At 37.5% G+C, this 19,152-nt stretch overlaps 1 protein-coding gene across 2 annotated transcripts in view; it reads left to right on the forward strand.

Moving 5' to 3' along the window:
* Positions 1-8,673: 8,673 nt before the first annotated feature.
* psme4b (proteasome activator subunit 4b) overlaps positions 8,674-19,152 on the forward strand; it is a 32,922-nt gene continuing 22,443 nt past the window's right edge. Inside the window, exons 1-12 of one of the 2 annotated variants that reach the window (XM_053511131.1) lie at positions 8,674-9,147; positions 10,304-10,444; positions 12,069-12,185; positions 12,622-12,675; positions 13,990-14,034; positions 16,562-16,711; positions 17,096-17,159; positions 17,251-17,325; positions 17,413-17,535; positions 17,642-17,734; positions 18,335-18,600; positions 18,765-18,951. In XM_053511131.1, coding sequence (XP_053367106.1) covers positions 8,951-9,147; positions 10,304-10,444; positions 12,069-12,185; positions 12,622-12,675; positions 13,990-14,034; positions 16,562-16,711; positions 17,096-17,159; positions 17,251-17,325; positions 17,413-17,535; positions 17,642-17,734; positions 18,335-18,600; positions 18,765-18,951 — 1,512 coding nt within the window. In that variant the 5' untranslated portion in view covers positions 8,674-8,950. The remainder of the gene's footprint in view (positions 9,148-10,303; positions 10,445-12,068; positions 12,186-12,621; positions 12,676-13,989; positions 14,035-16,561; positions 16,712-17,095; positions 17,160-17,250; positions 17,326-17,412; positions 17,536-17,641; positions 17,735-18,334; positions 18,601-18,764; positions 18,952-19,152) is intronic. The other variant, XM_053511132.1, reaches the window with a different exon arrangement.

Below are 19,152 nucleotides of genomic sequence, written 5' to 3' on the forward strand. Positions count from 1 at the left end.
TCTCACCATATTCCAAACTATTAGCATGAAACACGCAAAAAGATCATCAACCATAGTATCAATCACATTCAGATGGAAATTAAGACTTGATGATTGCATGATGTTTTCCCTCTACAGAGGTTCATTCCCTATCATTAATCCATGATTAAGATTACAACAAACAGAGAAACAAACATGCCATTTCCAAAGTGTACTATTGACCAAATAAACATTATACATGTATAACAAGCAGACGGATCAAAACAAGAAATACTATTCAGATCATTTAATTAATCATTTATTTTTAGATGCCTGAATAGCCTTTTTGTCTTTGACCCTGACATATAATAATCTTTATCCTTGTCAGAGTACCCAGATGCCTTTGAGTTTTTTTTCTGGTGGTTTATGTAACAATGTGGAACTTTGAAAATATCACTCAAGTGTGGAAAATCTTACCACTTCTCATATCTGCTTTCCACAACATTCACTGCCCAGCCTAATGCCTCACATTACCTCATGAGTAAATACACTACACGAAAAAAGCTATAAATGCACTCCAGGGAGACCAGCAGAATTTTTGGAACAAACTTCTAGTTCAGAGATTCTTGAATGCCAAAAGAAATAGTTCAAGAATGAAGAATATTTTAAAAGGTAGACATTGCTCTGCGTGAACTGACTTGTACCACAAAAAACCATCATGCTCCTTTTATGATAGTCAAAGTTTCACTAGTTATAAATAACTCAAAAAAGATTCGTTTTAAAAAGGCCTACGTATAAAATCATGTCTTATAGAATTCATTGCATGGGATAGTGTTCAGATGCAGACGAAGTCTGTCTACTCAGCAGGATATTGCTGTGGTTTTGTGAATTTTTTTTGGCTGTGACATCCTGACTGGACAGTTTGCATATTTGAATGAAGCTGCATTTGTGCTGAAGCTTAAGTGAAAACACTTCATCATCAAATTATTTCTAAATGTCAGTTCATAGAATCAAGATGCAAAAATGCAGTGTGCAGAAATGTATATGTAGCCATGAATTACTGACATTATGAAAGCCAGCTTCCAACTGAACCACATCCAGGGAAAACTCATAAGTGAGGTTCACATTATGGGAAATCCCAAAAGCCTGTCAACAGCCAATCTTGGGCGTCCCACTTTCCTTTTCACACTTAGATCACCCTGCCCTGGCACCGATATCCATACTGCTGGCTCTTTCATTCTCTGCTTCATACAGTTGCTGTACTGCGAAATACAGACCAAGTTTAACCTAACCATTTCTAATGCATCCCTGTCTCCGTCTATCAAGGACCTTTCCTGAATAATAGCCAGCTGAGGAAGAGAAAACTGAACATAAAAGACTTGTATGATTATTTCATGATGTGAGATGGCAGTTTTCTATTCATTTGTCTACTTCAGGGCTAGCAAGTAGTGATGCAATGCAGTTTTAAGGATGAAACCAGGATTAGCATGTACTTTTTCCATCCACTCCTCATTCTTTCTAGGTCTGAGCGGTTGGGTAGTTAATGAGAAAATCTGAATTTTCTATTTTATTATGTGAAAACAAATACTGCTTTGTCTTCAACATTGTGTCTTTTTAATTGTTTACATTTGGAAGGACAGAATTCATTTCTAACAAACTTAAAATTTGTAACGTTGAGAACCCTACTGTACACCTTGTTTATGCTAAGTTGTACTTCTTTCACCATCAGCCAAATACACTACCTGTTCGGTAATCGGGAAGTGAATCACAGATTCACAAAAAAAATACTGTTATAATGTTATTTCAGTGGTAAAAATATTAAGTGATTCCAGTAAAAATATTTAGTTTAGGTTTTGTAATTGATATCTGTTGGTACAGGTGATTGTTTACATCACCTGTACCATTGTTTACAGTAGCTTATTAGTCACTTATTTTAAAGTAGATTATTAAATCTGGCACTTAACTATTCATAACATTGCTTTTACTCAACATTTTGATTTCATTTATGGTGTAGGTTTAATTTCAGGCAAGAACCTAAGTAGTAAACAAACTTTGTTCTGTCCATTCATTTTCTGAAGGTTCAGTTTTCATAGTCTACCTTCCTTTTTTTGGAGCAAATCAGACTGTGCTGCGCTTTTGTTTTTGTTTTTTGAGGATTGTGGTGGCTTGTAGGTTCATTACTGCCATGACCTTCTGTGTCTACTCTGTCGATATATGATAAACAGTGTTGATCAGCTCTGTTGCGTAAGGAAAAAGTGCTAAATTAGTTTAAAAAAACAAACCAAAAAAAAGCTGCATGCGGTGACATAATTTGGCACATAACTGCTCATAACTTCACTTCTACTCCACATTTTGATTTCATTTATGGTGCAAATTTAACTTTAGGCAAATATGAAATACCTAAGTAAGGAAAATGTTCCGTTAAATTCTGTCCAGCCAGTTTTGCGTGATGCTGTGACAAAATCTGGAAAAAAATCAACCAAAAATCCAGAAAAAGCACATGATACAAATGTTATGAATTAAGTTGCATTTCAATGAGGGAAATAAGTATTTGATCCCCTACCAACCAACAATAATTTTGCCTCTCACAGACTGGTTATGTGCTCTTGTGGTACACATATTAATTTAAGAAGGTGCTTCTAACAACAATGCGGTATGTGTATAAATGCCCACCTGTCCACAAAATCTCTATCTTCCATTTAAACCTCACCTCCATCGGCAAGTCAGGAACAAGATTTTAGACCTGCACAAGGCTGGAATGGGCTACAAGACCATCAGCTAGAAGCTTGGTAAAAAGGAGACAACTGCTGGAGCGATTATTTACAAATGGAAGAAAGACAAAGTAACCATTAATGGCCCTATATGCAAGATTTCACCTCATGGAGTAAGAATAATCATGAGATAACTGAGGAACCAGCCCAGGACTACACGGGAGGAGCTTGTGAATGATCTCAAGGCAGTTGGGAGCACAGTCACTGAACAAACCATTGGTAACACAATACGCCTGCATGGATTGAAATCCTTCAGCGCAGCAAGGTTTCCCCTCTTCAAGAAGACACATGTACAGACTCGTCTGAGGTTTGCCAATGAACAGAGAAAGATTGGGATGAACTGCTGTGGTCAGATGAGACCAAATTTGAGCTCTTTGTCATCAACTCGACTTGCTGTTTTCGGAGGAAGAAAAAGTTCAAGTTCAAGTTCAAGTAGGCTTTATTGTCACTTCAACCATATACAGTTAGTACACAGTGAAATGAAACAACGTTCCTCCAGGACCAAGGTGCTACATGCAACATAAACTTACAACATAAATTAACAGAGAAGCTAAACTAGCTAGCTAGAAGGCCTAGTTAGCTGGCTAGCAGAGACAAGACAGATATTCCTAACATAAATTACAACATAAATTAACAAAAAACTAACTAAAAAGACTAACTAACTAAAAGACTATCTACACGTTGTTGTTTTTTTTTTTTTTCCCCCAGACAACAGACAACAACATAAAGTGCACGTGCAAATGTGCAAAACGAGCAACAACAAAGTGACAGTGCGACAACAACGACATATCAGAACATAAAACATAAAATATGGTGTTGAGGTAGAAAAATGCTGACTATGACACTAAGAACACCACAGTCCCTACAGTCAAGCATGGAGGTGGAAACATTATGTTTTGGGTCTGTTTCTCTGCTAAAGGTACAAATTGACTTTGCTGCACTGAGGGGCCAAAGGATGAGGCCATGTGTTGTAAAATTTTGGATGAGAACGCATGAAAATGACCCCAAACATACTGCCAAGGCAACTAAGGAGTGGCTCAAGAATAAACACAGTAAGGTCATGGAGTGGTCTAGCCAGTCTTCAGATCTTAATCCAATAGAAAATTCATGGAGAGAGCTGTAACTTAGAGTTGCCAAGCAACAGGCAAGAAACCTTAAACATATAGAGATAATCTGTAAAGAATAGTGGATCAAAATGCATCTCTTGCAAATCTGATAAACAACTACAAGAAACGTCTTCCCACTGTGCTTTCCAGCAAGGGCTTCTCTACCAAGTATTAAGTCATGTTTTGCTTGGGCATCAATCTTGGGGACCCTTCATTTCTTTGTAAGTGGGCAAACCTAGAAAATCTATAGGGGATCAAATACTTATTTCCCCCACTGTGTATATAGAAGTGTCTCTAACTTTAGTTAGAGGCTAAAGGCTGTGGAGGCCAATGGTGATCATTTTATTTATTCCCAATTTTTGAGGTTTATAATTTGACTGTGAGCTTGCACTTGTCTTGGTGCTACAAAAACTTTTACTGCCCCCAGATGGAATATAAAACAAACTGCACTCATCAGTGAACAGAAGAGTCGTGTGGAGAACTAAAACGAGACGTTTTCTGCTGACTGCACGTAGATTCTGCACTCCCTGCAGTGTTTAGAGGCCAGTTTTCCACATACTGTAATTTCAAGAGATTAGGTAAGGCCTCCACTCACATTCCTGAACACTCCTAAGAAACGCACTAACCGAAAATCAACAGTGTTCCTTAGCCACAACCTAAACTAAACCCCGAACATCTGACAGATGAGGTCATATCCCTGTGGCCCATGCACTACTCCCACCCTTTGACATATGTTGCACACTGTCTCTGCTGAAAAAGGATCAGTCACCCTGGAACCAGACAGGGAGTAAATGATTTATAGTCTCTTAACTCCCTTTAACCGTTGGCCAGTAGTAGAATGTTAAAATAATTTTATAAACTTGGGATTAACATTGTCTTACAAGTTGAATGTTTATCAACTGTTCAGACATGAACCTCTTTCATAACTTTTAGCCTACTTAAATTTAAGGGGTCATATTCATGCTGGAATGAAATCAACCCATAAAAATAGATCTGGAAATCGTACTACCTCGACCCTAGTTACATTTACGGATCACTTTCAACCCAGAACACCCATGACCTGCAGTGAACATTTACTCCCTCTCTCTCACACACACACACAAAGATATATATATATAAATATATATATATATGCAAATACATACGACGTACTCAAGACGTAGGACGCCTGATTACGTGTAAAGTGAGCCAACCAATCACGGCGTTCTAGAGACCGACGTTGTAAAGCTGCTAGTCATGTTGCCAGATTCACTCTGTTAAACAGCTAGTCATCTTTGAAAATGTATCTAGTGTATGTAATTTAAAAAATTGGGATGTTTTGAATTATGAATAATTTAGGGATCATCTAAATGCCCATAAGGAACACTCCTTGATAATTAAGCACATTGTTAAAGATTTTTCCAAATACATTACATGCAACACTGGGGGAAAAATCCACGGTTGGGGTTCCATGGCTTGTGTGATATAAGGACAGGTGCGTGTGTAACATGCCACGTATTATTAATACTCTTCCAGGCTTACGCTGATGTAGACTCACTATTGTGTTTCGCCATGCATACTGAATCTTTCTCTCTCTCTCTCTCTCTCTCTCTCTAGTTCCCCGCACTGCATGTGATGTACTTTATCAATCTGGCAACCTCATTGTTACGTTCTACCTAACTTGACGTACTAGTCTATTGCATCTCGCGAGAATGGCGTTTACGGAGCAGAGATATGTTTAAATGAAACCGTGAGGAACAGTTCACTATCGCCCTTGGCTTGCTTATCAGGGACTATCTAATTATTTCGATTCGATACACATTTTTCACATTGCATACAAATTTTTATTTTTTGTTTTTGATTGTGTGAAGCTGCTTTCCAAAAAATACAATTGTTAAAAGCGCTATACAAATAAAATTGAATTTAATTGAATTAAAATCAAGTGAGGCAGCCTATGTCTGAATGAGAGAACGCCGAAGTTTTTATGGATTTTTAAAGCCATATGTTACATATCGTAGTTCTGAAATGCCATAGGCCACAGGTGGTGCAGAAAATGCAAAAACACAGCTTACTTACTTATAAGTTCCTGATATAAGCCATTATTTTTTGTTGCGTTCTATTATAAATTTAATGTATTATATAAATATAGTATATGGGAACCGAATTGTTACAGTTGTTACTCTCCTGATCTTTTAAGCACTAAATGTACAGTACTTGTATTTTGTGAAGTTTATTAATTTATCCTCCAGATGGCAGTCATGTCAAATCTTTGGTCGATCATTAGCTCTTACTGAAACAAATGGTCATCCTTGTGACAGCCAAAGATAACAATTGTTAAATAGGTCTTTAATGTTATTTATGGTGACAGAGAACGTTTCATGTAATAATAGACATTTCCCGTGGATCGCGAGGCTTGGAATAGAGAGAGAGAGAGAGAAGAATCAAAGAAATATCAAAGTCTTAACAACTTTAGAACAGAAGTCATACAGTACATGAATGAGTTCAAGAAGCTGTAAATATATATTTTCTTTCTAACTTAATTTTCCTTACAGTCTGTTGTCTACATGAATTAATGGAGCCACTGTCTTCGAGACACTGTTGACACCGGAAGGTTGGTTAATCCAGGATTTAATAAGCACTGATAACGATTTAGGAGAATAAATCTACTTTCCTTTGGCTACTGATCCTGCAAGCTAACAGACCGATTGGTTAGTCAGCAACAGGTCAGCACATATGATTGGTGGAATAAATAACATTTCCGATTGGAGGCAAGAGATTGGCTTGATAAGATTAGTCTTGACTAAACTCCAGGAAAGAGTTAAGTATGCTCTTGTTTGTATATGTATGCTCTTGTTTGTATATCCTTAAGGAAAGGGCTGAGAGGAAGCAATATGATGCTATGTACATTTTTATGTCAGGCCTTTTAAAAATACATCTGGGTGTTTCTATACATTGTAAAAAAAAAAAATGCAGCGGAATGTGACATACCAAAAATAATAAGATAACATTAAATGCACTTTTAGATGACTGATAGTGACAATACCTTATAGTGCACTTGGTCAAAGCACAAAGAGTCAATTGACATTATTTCATTGGAATAATTTGCACTGATAAGAAATTTACATAAAAATGAAAAAGTCATATATGCAAAGAATTAAATACTTATTTCAGTTTGTTTTTATGTTAATTACCATAAATAATTTCCTTAGTGCTATCTATAGGACATGGTTCTAGGATTAATTCAATCGTAAAACATATAAAGATGCAAGCTAAATGTCCATGTTTACTTTATAATCTAATTTTAATTTAATTTTTTTTATAAAATACTGGATGAAACATAAAAGTCAGACAGAAATGATTCAACTATTTGAGGTACTTATTCCTAAAGGAAATGACTTTTGTGCCTTTATTAAGAACATTATGGTAGAGGATTATTCGTTAAGGTACACAATGAGACATTAAGGACCACAGTTTAACCTCTGACAAATACAATTAGAATTTGCACTTAGCGAATGTATTTCAAACTTTTTCCAGCACATTGACAGCACAAAAGTGATTACAGATACATTTTGCTTTTAATCTTATTGCTTTGGCAGTACAGCTAGGTTCCCTTATGGCTGTATTTATCCATTTCTTTTGAGAACTCTTCAAACAGCAAGCAGTTCTGACATGTTGCTTCTAATTTTGCTTTTTCAGCAACATAAAATATTATGAAGTCCATTGCCTCCCTATTCTTCAATGGAAATCTTTCTTTATTCTCATCCTTAATCTTTCCTAGCAGGAAATAAGAATGACTGTTGAGTTAGATTCATGTAAAAGGCACATGACTTGTGATTTGACGGGTCAGACAGGGGTAGCATTGAAAAAAAAGTCAGCTTTGTATGTCATTTAGCACCACATATAGAAGTGTCCCAAATCATAATAGGAAAAAAATCATATTCCATATACAGTACAACTACCAGCTATTGTACACCTTTACTATAGTAGATGGCTTTGGAAAGCACACAGCATCATCAGAGACTTTTCCCACCCAAGTCACAAACCTTTTGACTTCCTTTCATCCAAGAAAAAGTACAAGAACATGCACACATACCCAACATGGGAATCAAACTCAAGAGCTGGAGGTGCAAGGTGAGAGTGCTAAACACTAAGCCACCGTACCCTATACCTGACCTAAATGCAATGAAAATGTACAAAAGTTATTTTTACAACAAAGTAATAGCTGCCTACCTTTAATGTTTTACTTTTGGATTGAGTGGGCCAGAGGTAATGACAACGTGGTGTTGAAATGGCCACCACATTCACCTGACTTGAGTCACGTTGACCTTGTGATTGGAGATGTGAAAGGACTGGCCTTTATCCCCATTCTTCCTCCAACTCTAGAGGAACTCATGCAGAGAATCATTGAGGCGCTTGAGAATGTTACGCAAGATGTGTTACAGCAGGAGCTGGACTACCGACTTGACGTGTGTCGTTTCACAGGAGTGCGCATATTGAACATTTGTGAAGCTTTGTGAAATCTGTTATAAAATTTATATTCGTTATTCCGATAATCATATTACAAATGATGTCAAATTTTTGGAACACACTATATTTTGTAAATCAACAAATTGTTAACGTAAATGCGAATAACGTTACTATTTTTATTCAAAATCCTAGCATTTTTAAACTTGCAGGTAAATTTCCAATTCCCTGAAAGAAAAAAAAAAGATAAAAAAAATACATCGTTTGGGACGTTAGGGCACTTCACGCATGAGAGAGAGAAAAAATCAGATGTGAACCACTTCTGCCTCGAATAGGCTGAAGTGGCAGAGAGGGCCCGGTAGAGGGCTCCCTGTTAATGCAGAAGTGAACTGTGTATTTGCATGCCTCGTAGTGTGCGTGTATGTGAGCACAAGTGTGTGCAAACTGACTATATGTGGACGATTGAAGCAAACGTCTGACTTCAGGAGCCCAGAAAAGCTGAGGAATATTGACTCGTTCAGTGGAAGTGTGATTGTATCTGATATAAGTGCAGTTTTTCAACGACAAGCTGAGAGAACAGGGTCTGTAAATACAAAATTTGTCAACGGACTTTATCAAGGACTTTAAGATTAAGATAACTACAAAAGAGGGGATATATTCGGGAATCGTAATATGAAAAAGGAGCAAGCTGAAACATTAGGTTTTGTCCCCCAGAAAGAGATTGTCTACAACAAACTCCTTCCCTATGCAGAGAAACTAGACGATGAATCCAATTACATTTTGTCCAGAATCAAAGGGAACTTGGGTCGCGCTATTCAACTCAGAGAGTTATGGCCCGGAGTTTTGTTTTGGACAAGGAAACTCTCAACGTGAGTATACACTACTTTTATCTAACGACCAAGAAATACTGGGTTCCTCTGTAGCGTTTGAAATTAGTATTTAGTCGTCAACTATGAAACTGGTGTATTAATCGAAATCCGGGTCTTGAGGTGGCGAAAGATAGCTACTAGCTAGCAAGCTAACGTTAGTGAGCTAGCAAACGGCTAGTCCGCTATGTCTAATTCTCATGAGTCACTCAGCTGCTGAATCATATAGCAAGACAGTCTTAAATAATAAAAATAACGTAAGACAAAGCGCATTCTAAATAAAATAAAGTTAATTAATTGACAAAATTTTTATTTTTTTGGTCTGTTATGTGTAACTCATGTTGTCTAGCATTAGCTAATCTTAGAATTGCCTGTACTTGCCATGACCAGGGTCAGTCATGGCTAATTTTCCAGCCTATGATTTTTTTGTCAGTAGCCTGTGGAGTGCAAACCAGCACAGCATAACAGAAGCAGAAAGTTTATACTTTAACCTCTCACTTTTTCGTATGTTGTAGGTTTTATAGTCATGTGTTTGACTATAAAGAAAAAGGGGAAGTAAGTTCGAAGTTTACAATAATCTGTTACCTTATTACTACAATTTCCACCCAACATAGTTAACATGCATATTAAATTAAGCTACAACTGTCTGTCTTCTTTCTTTATTTGATTCTTTCTTCCTTTTTTAATGGCAGCACGATCAGGAAAGATTAGTACTGTGTTTATTTTATTGCTTTCTAAATTTAGCTAATCATCACAGATTAGAGTTTTGCTCAAGCTTTTTGTGATGTACTCTAAGAATAATGGAGTCTTATTGTTGGTAAACTGACATTTACACATTAGATTTAGTGTAAGTTGTGTAAAGAGTGGTAATCAGTTTTTGTTTATTTATCCATAACGTGTACAGCTTATACAACCACCATATGATCATAGCTGCTCTTTTAGTACCAAGATCAATACCAATAAACAATTTTCTAGATAAGACATGGCTAAGTGACTTCTTAAGAAAGTACATCAGTAATTGGGTGTTTAGTAAATACATATACAGTATTAATTTAATTGTAGTCCCGTTTTAACTCATGGTTTGTTGTATGATGTTTTTGCTTTGTGCTCTGTGTCTGTTTGTCTCATGACACTAATGGTTTCTGTTGTTCATGGACAGGTACCTTCGTCTTAATGGCAGAAAGTTCAGCAAGGAAGACCATGTGCTCTTCGTTAAGCTCTTGTACGAGCTGGTCACCATTCCTGATCTGGAAATCAGCATGTTGCAGGGCTTTGCTCGACTACTCGTCAACTTACTCAAGTATGCACCCTGAATGCACAAGGTTGCGACACATCTACAGTTGGGTTCAAAAGTTTGCATACCTTGGGAGAATTTGCAAGATGTGTACCACTTTTTTTAAACGAAATATGAGTGAAAAGGCTAAACAAGTTTATTTTATTTATTATATGACTCAAGTTCATATGTAAGGCATAACAGAACGGCAAAATCATCAAACAAAGCATGACGACAAAGAAAATAAGGAAATAATCCCTGTTCACAGGTTTGATTACTTTTAGTTCTTAATATCACAAATGTCCCCCTTTAGCAACAATGATGGCATGTAGTCTCTTGTAATAATTTTGCATTAAGATCAGGAGACTGCGATGACCTCTCCAGAACCGTGACCTTTTTGGCTGTAGCCATTGCAGGGTCAATTTGGCCTTGTGCCTTGGATCATTGTTGGAACAAAAACATCTAAAAGTGTTCCATGCGCAGATTTTGTGCTGTAGAATGCAAATTGTCTGCCGGTAGTTTTTTTTTTTTTTTATAACAAGCTGCATGTTTGCCATCAATTTTGACTAAATTCCCTGTGCCACTGGAGCTTACACAGCCCCAAAGCATAAGAGATCCAACACCATGCTTTACAGAGAGGATGGTGTACTTTTTTACTGTAGGCCTTGTTGACTCCTCTGTGACTATAAAGTTCAATTTTGGTCTCATCACTCCAAATGATTCTGCTCCAGAAGGAGTGAGGCTTTTCTAGGTGCTCTCTGGCATATTGCAAGTGGGCCTTTTTGTGGCATGGACGCAGTAATGGCTTTTTCCTGTCAACACATTTGTGTTACCTCCTTATTGAGCTCCTTGAAACAATACCACTTTTTTTTTTCCAGAGCAGCCCGTATTTCTCTCTAAGTTGTCTGTGGAGTTTTTCTTTGCGTCCTGAAAAATTCTTCCGGCAATAGTGGGTGAAGCCACGGTCAGGAAGACCAAGATAACACAACCTCTTATTTTCCACTTCTTTATCAGAGTTTGAACAGTACTGACTGGCCTCCTCAAGTGTTGAAATATGTCTTTATATCCTTTTCCTACTTTATAAAGTTTAACTACCTTATTGTTCAGGCCCATTGGCAGTTCTTCCCCAATTGGCATTTGTCTTTCCCATGGTGCAGTACTCAGCCAAGTCAGGGCATCACCTCATGGGCTAAGAAACTCACTGACTATTTATGCACAGACACTAATTACAATTAGTCACATGTGTGAAAGCTTCTCTTTAACAGCCATTTAAACCTGTGTATTTATAATGTGGCCAAACATTCAAGGATATGTAAATTTTTGATCAGGGTTGTTTTGGTGATTTCAGTTATCATTAGGTTTTAAATAGGAGTCCAACAACTATGTAATAATTAATGACTTTAAAAATAATGACATGAGACCACTGTCCTTAAATAAGATGTTTAGCAATTTCTTTAAACTTCTTTAAGCACTTTCTGCAAATTTTTAAGCACAACTGTATCTATCTATCTAAAAAAAAAACAATAAAAATGGAATTTCCTTTTGGAAATTCTTTTTTATTTATCTATCCATCGATCATAGTGATGCATACATTACTTTTGCATTAGGTGTTTTTATACAGTGCTAAACCTGTTCTCTTTTTTTTTTATAGAAAAAAAGAACTGCTCTCACAGGATGACCTTGAGTTACCTTGGAGGCCTTTGTATGAGCTCTACGAGAAGATCCTTTATTCTAAAACTGAACATCTTGGTCTCAACTGGTTTCCAAAGTAGGTCCCTCACTCTGAGTTATGATGTCCAGTGCCCTGGAACAATGTTACCTCTATGTAAAAAATCCTTATAGATGTTGCCCATCATAAAAAATGTTTCTGTTTGTTCTGCACATGCATAAGAGAGAGGCAGAGTTAGAGCTGCCTGTATAACTGGGTCAGTCTGCTGGATAAAGTGAAGTCATGGGGAAAAGCTTCTGAATGCCATGCATGCTTCATGGAAGGAACAGGCCCTGCTCAGTACACAGTGGCTTGTTGATGTATTTAAAAATTTAGTTTTGGACATTTTAAGCAATCACATTCTTCCTAAAGTCAGAATAGCAAATTAGCCACATGATACAGATATATTTAGAAGGTCTCATGAAATGGTGATTGGTGTTTAACATATCAGTTGATTTAGTGTTGGCTTATGCCTCTTTCCTTTTTTCACATTCAGTTATCAAGCAGAAGCCTCCCCTAAACAAAAAATACTTAATTTTGTGCGCAAGCGGTAAGCACAGCCAGTGTTTTTTTTACATGTTGGATTGTATTTTTGAATGGGAACCTTTGAATTTATTTGCATGCTTTTGGAGATTAGACCAAATTCAGAAAAAAAGGTTCCAGCACAACTTAAATTTATGCTGTTTTGAATCATATTCCATGTCGTCTTGAGGCAAATGAGCTTCAGCTTTATAGTGCTGTATAACACGTACAACATCGGGCCAGAATTTGAATTACAAGGATGTCACTTTAAAACCTATGGGCAAAATTGGTTTTCCAGTAAACTATAACCTTGATCAACCTTGATAGGTGTTAATTTCAAAAGCACTTTTGTTTACTATTGTAGGTATAGCAGCAAACGGTAGTTCCTATTCTTTAATGCTATATGGTTGTTTTCTACTCATTGACACAGTCTGACTTATCATGGTCTCATTGTGCTAGATGAATATCTGATTGATTAGTGAGGCATTTAAAAACAATCTTTTGTATGCTTACTAATCCTCTTGGGCAACAAGAAAGGTAATGGCACTTCAATCACTGCTGATGGTTTTTCCTTGTTGCCTAAATTCTTGCTTAGAGAAATACAGTGATGTTTCTTGTGACTCACCTTGTTGGAAAAGGTCACGTTAGTTTTACCAGTTTTCCTCTTGGTGTCTAGTATCAGAAAGCATTCTATATTAAACCCCTCCACCTCGACATGATGCCGTTATGAGTGTACAAAGTATAAAGAGCCTGCTGGCGGTTTATTATTTTTATTTATTTTTTTAAGGTGGGGGAGATGATGGATGATGTGTCTATTAGGAAGGATGTCAACAATCCTGGTTATGCTTATTGAATTACTTATAAAATCACATGCTGTAAGATTCTATATTTACAAAGCTGTTTTTGTGTGACAGTGTGCTGAGTCACTCAGTTGGAGAAGACTCATGTCTTATCCAAAACAGTTGAAGAAAGAAACTGATATTGAGTAAATTGAAGATATTGTTTCATTAGCAGTATAAGGTAATTTTAGGATTAAGTGTCAAAAGAGAAACAGATTCAGCATATCTTTATCCTTTGTTGTAGAGCTTTGTTGTAGGGAGTAAAAAAGTTATATGAAATACAAGTTTTGCTTCTTAAAAATGTAGTTAAGTTTATGGCTTATCAATTAAACGCAATAGTTGCTGCTTTGCACGCAATTGTATTGCATCATGTGTCCTTATTGTAATTGTCTGTTAATAGTCATGTTAGTCTTCTGTCTAATATTATACTAATATATTTCTTTATATAAAATTTCTCCCTTCTTCCCCCCCCCCGCCCCCCCCTCCCCATTCTCACTCTCTAGCTCTGTGGAGAATGTGCTGAAAACATTGGTGAAGAGTTGCAGATTGTAAGTACATTATAAATCTCTCATTACCTATCATCATTTAATGTTATCTTTTTAAGCCCACAAATGTCTAACCTGTTCACAGTTAGATAATCAGATTTTCCTTCTGCTGTTGAAAGGGTAATGTAATCAAGTCATTTTGGGCTAAGCCAGTATGATGTATTCAGTATGAAATGATTACATCCAGGCCCTAGGTGACTTAATTAATTTGTCTAATATTTTCCAGCAACTTTTTGCTTTAAAGTGGTTAGTGTAAAAAGTGTTTTATTTATTTCATATGTGTATACACTGCCTAGCCAAAAAAGTCACCACCTGGATTTAACTTAGCAAATAGGTCAGAGCCTTCCATTGGATAATTACTGTAGTGATTGTTTCAGTTGGCAACAAGTTATTTAATCTTAAAGGGGTCATACAGCACTACATGCACTATTTTAAGCTGTTTGGACTGAACTGTGTGTTAGGAGAGTGCGTACACAACCACTCTACGATGATAAAGAGCCGCCCAGTGGTTTTCTTTTCGTTTATTACAGTAACATCCCCCTTCTGAAATCAGGCCAATCGCAAATGCCTGTCGATGTGACGCCAAACCGACAGAGGCCGCTCCTACACAAGTTGATTGACACTGGTGTTTTAGCAAAGACCCGCCCCGAGTGAGAAGAAGCTGTCGGCCATTGTTTTTTCGCCGCTGGAGCAAAATGACGCCTAAGCGAGTGTTGTGTACAGTTGTTGGGTGTAATAGCGAACACAGCAGTCGTCATTCACTACCTAGGGTTAGTGACCTAGGGTACCTACCTAGGGTTAGGTATCTGAGCCACTGAGGAGGCAGTGGCTGAATTTAGTTTTTAAAGCTAACGTCCCCGCTGATTTACCTAAATGCGTTCATGTTTGCGATAATCATTTTTCACCAGACTGCTTTATAAACGCGGGTCAATATAAAGCAGGTTTTACTAGGAAGCTGCTCCTAAAAATATATCTGTACTAACGCTTCGTGTTCCTGCTTCATCTTCACCAGGCTCGGTGAGTGTGATTTATTTTTCTATGAGTCTTTGCAGATCGCCTTTTCTAATAATCACGATGAATGCGGAGTGTAAGTTAACTTACACTCTCATAGAACATGGTTATGGCTTCTTCTCTATGTACATCCGTCTCTATATAATTCCTAATCGCACGTTTATAATAAACAATGCATTGAGGTGATTGTCTAGTTGCAAACTGTGTACGTAGTCGGAAAACTATATTATGCTTACCTTTGTTACGTTAGATGGTTTATAACGATGTCTGTCGAAGATTAAGAAGTCATGTAAACACATCAGTAAACACATCGCGTCCGTATCTTTCTCAGTAAGTTTCTCCGCTTTTCTTGTTGTTGCTCGCGGCAGCGCAACAGCCCGTTAATTCATGCACATGCAGTGATGAGAAAGACAAACGGGTCGATGCATGTCCATTCTTTTAATTTCTGCGTTGTCAGGCGATATTACAAACTTCCGCGTAGGTTCCGTACTTAAATCAAACCAAAAACGACTGAAGAAAACAGGCTCTGGCTCTATAATCCATAGTTTTCCAGTTTGGACTGCATTACCCACAAAGCACTGCGTTGTGGCAATGCTTTGTGGGTAATGCAGTCCAAAGCATTGCCCGCACTGGACTACACTTCCGTCGCTATACCCGACGTGTCACGCCCCACAGAACGGGGGAGGGGGCGGGTTTAGCAGAGGTCATGAGCATTTAAATTAGCATGTACTGAAACAGGTTGCTGAGAACAGAGCTAGTTTTTACCAGGTAAAAGTAGTGTTTTTTTTACACAATCCTTTTGAATTTTTAATTAACGTATAATACAAACTTTTCATTAGGACCCTAAAGATCATATTAAAATTTAATGAAAAATATAATGTGTAGGACCTTTAAATGATGCACTGAGTAGTTTCTCATTTCTTAAACACCCACATCCAGTTGTGGCAAAGATAATGATTAGTTTTAGAAGGGTCAAATTATTGTGCTGCATCAATATAAGAAAACAACTAAGGAGATTGTTACCAAAATGGGGTTGGGTTGTTCTACAACCCAAGAACAAGGTATACCCCACCTATTGCCCAAAGTGTCCTGGGATGGGCTCCAGGGCCCCTGCGACCCTGTATTATATGTATCAGGGTAAGCAGAGGAAGCAGACTTCTAGGCATTATGCCTAGTGCCTAGAAGTGATCCACCCATTATGCCTAGGTTCAGAAACGGTATTTATCCCTAAATTAGCTTAGCTGACTACCTGATTATACTGAATGACCAAGTTTTCCATCCATAACTTTAACCCCATTGAGAATCTTTGTGATATGGTGAAGAAGGCTTTATGCAGTCGTCAGACCTCCAATATGAATGCAAGATCTTGGAGATAAATCAATGTGACTCTGAGAGGAAATAAATGTTGTGACATTACATAAGCTTAAAAAAAAAAAAAAAAAAAAAAAGCAAAAAGTGCTTTTTTTTGGCCCGGTCTAAGAATTTATATGTGGTTAGAATGCTCTGTTTGTATCTGTAGGTACTTTCCTGAGTCAGCCACGCAGGAAATGTTAGATGAATGGCGGCCATTGCTGTGCCCATTTGATGTCACAATGCAGAAAGCCATCAGCTACTTTGAGCTTTTTCTCCCCACAATCATGCCTCCAGGGAAGCATGACAAAGGCTTTAGGTAACAGTCTTTTATAGTTTCTTATTTTTTTCTGATGCAGAAACTGACAAGTAAATGTTGTTCATTTAAACACAGTAGATTTCTTGGATTTATTGAATGTGACTTCTTGTTGTTCTGTACCCATTATTTTCAATTATGTTGTATAGTAAATTTCATTAATAGAGCTTGATTGAACTGAACAACATGATGGATTTTAAGTGTGCCTTTAATGATAATTTTGTGTGATATATCTATACACAAAATATCTACCTTAAACTAGCATAGGAAAATGCTGGTGTTTATGTAACCGTGCTTATCCCAGATTATAGCCAAATTATTACACTAAACTATTCAGGAAAATTAACTAAATAGACAACATTGTATTTTTTTTGTGTGTGTGTTTAGGTTATGGTTTGATGAACTGATGGGTCTCTGGGTTTCAGTACAAAATCTACCTAGCTGGGAGGGGGTAAGTATTTGTATGAGAGCTGTTGTTTGAAAACAGCAAATTGATTTCACCACTAACATCTATTTATTTATTTATTTATTTCTTGCCTAAGAATCTTGTGAACCTCTTTGCCCGGTTGGCCAATGACAACATTGGCTATCTAAACTGGGACCCTTATATCCCCAAGGTAATAAAAGTTATTTTACTAATTTAGTTACATATTAATAAGTTTTTATTGTATGGTGTTTGTAATTTTTTTTTTTTTTGTGGCCAGATCTTCACCAGAATTTTGCGAAGCTTCAACTTGCCTGTAGGCACAAGTCAAATGGTGGTTCCTAAGTACCTGACTAACTCTTATGACATTGGCCATGTTGTCCTTTGGATCTCTGCCATGCTGGTTAGTCACAGGATTACATTGTGCTTCACTGTTTAGACTGTAGGAAACTATGTTCTGAAACAGTCTTGTGTTAAGTTCATACATTAATATTTCATACTTGTGTTAGGGAGGAGGCCAGAACCAGGTCCAGAAGCAGCTCAATGGCCTCTTTAACAGCATTGCCTCCTTCTACCACCCCTCTAACAATGGCCGCTGGCTGGTGAGAAACTTCCAGAAACATTATGTCCTGTTTTACAGAGATACCTCAGCACCCTTTTTTAAAGTTCACCACTTACTACACTTACTTTTTAGTCCAGACCTTTTAGTGTTGTGCATCGTCAGCTAAATGTATGTTTCTTTTGTCTGAAACAGTATACATGCTCTATGTAGTTTGCCAGCATTGTAACTTTAGACATACACCTTTTTTTTAAAGGTGTGCTAGAGATAAGTTTGTTCATTTTTTTTCTTTAGTTGTTATAACAGACACATTATGCATACCACAGTATTAAGTTTAGGGAGTACATTGTCATTCTGAAGATAAATACTACTATTACTTTTTTAAAAGGTTTTTAAATTATTGGGAGCAAAGATATATTATTTTATAGTCGTATGGTTAGTGGGTCAGATCTTATAGTTTGATTGATTAATTGCCTTCTAAAATAAAACGCGCAACTCTCTGGTCTGCCAGTATTTTCAATATACAATAGTAATTTTTTTTTTAATTAAAGATGTATGTCTCTGGTATCATGGAATTTTCAGTCCTCTTCCTCCCTGTAGTCTGATGTTTGATGGTCTATGCATTTGTGTGCTCGGAGCGCAGGTGAAGCTAATGAAGCTTTTGCAGCGTTTGCCAGCGAGTGTGGTCCGACGGCTGCACCGCGAGCGCTACAAGAAGCCTTGCTGGATCACACCAATACCCTCCAGCCATTGTCTTACTGATGACAACATCACAGAGTTTGTGGAGAGCATGAAGCAGCCAGTTCTGATGGCTATGTTCAGTAAGACGGGCAGCATGGATGCAGCCCAAGCACTGCAGAATCTAGCCCTGATGAGACCAGAGCTGGTCATTCCTCCTGTACTGGAAAAGTGAGTGCCTCACCTTCTTTAAACTTCCAATGAAAGCGTGATTATTCCTCCGTGGCCCCCTGTGAATAACTATTTGCTTCTTAAGAGTCTTTCTGTATCTAGTTCCAACCAGATTAATGATTATGCAAGAGCATGACATGTGTATTTTTGTTTGCCCCCTGCAGGACATACCCTGCCATGGAGACCTTAACAGAACCACATCAGCTGACCGCTACTCTCAGCTGTATGATTGGTATGGCTCGCAGCCTGGTCAGTGGTGGGAGACACTACCCAGAAGGCCCTGTTCATGTGCTGCCACTGCTAATGAGGGCCCTTCCTGGCGTGGACCCCAATGATTTCAGCAAGTGCATGGTGTGTTTACAGGTTCTAAAATAGCTTGTACACGTGGAACCTCATATAACCCTTCTAAATAAATATCAAAGCAACTGGAAGTTCAGAGCAACAACAGCTGTTCCTTAAATGCCTTTGGTATAGTGATTGGCTCACACTTGACAACTGCTAGTACTGTGTGACGATGATGTGTATAATGTTTTGAAAGATTCACGTGGGCAT

This window comes from Clarias gariepinus, chromosome 14, assembly GCF_024256425.1.
Source record: "Clarias gariepinus isolate MV-2021 ecotype Netherlands chromosome 14, CGAR_prim_01v2, whole genome shotgun sequence".
Classification (NCBI taxonomy): domain Eukaryota; kingdom Metazoa; phylum Chordata; class Actinopteri; order Siluriformes; family Clariidae; genus Clarias; species Clarias gariepinus.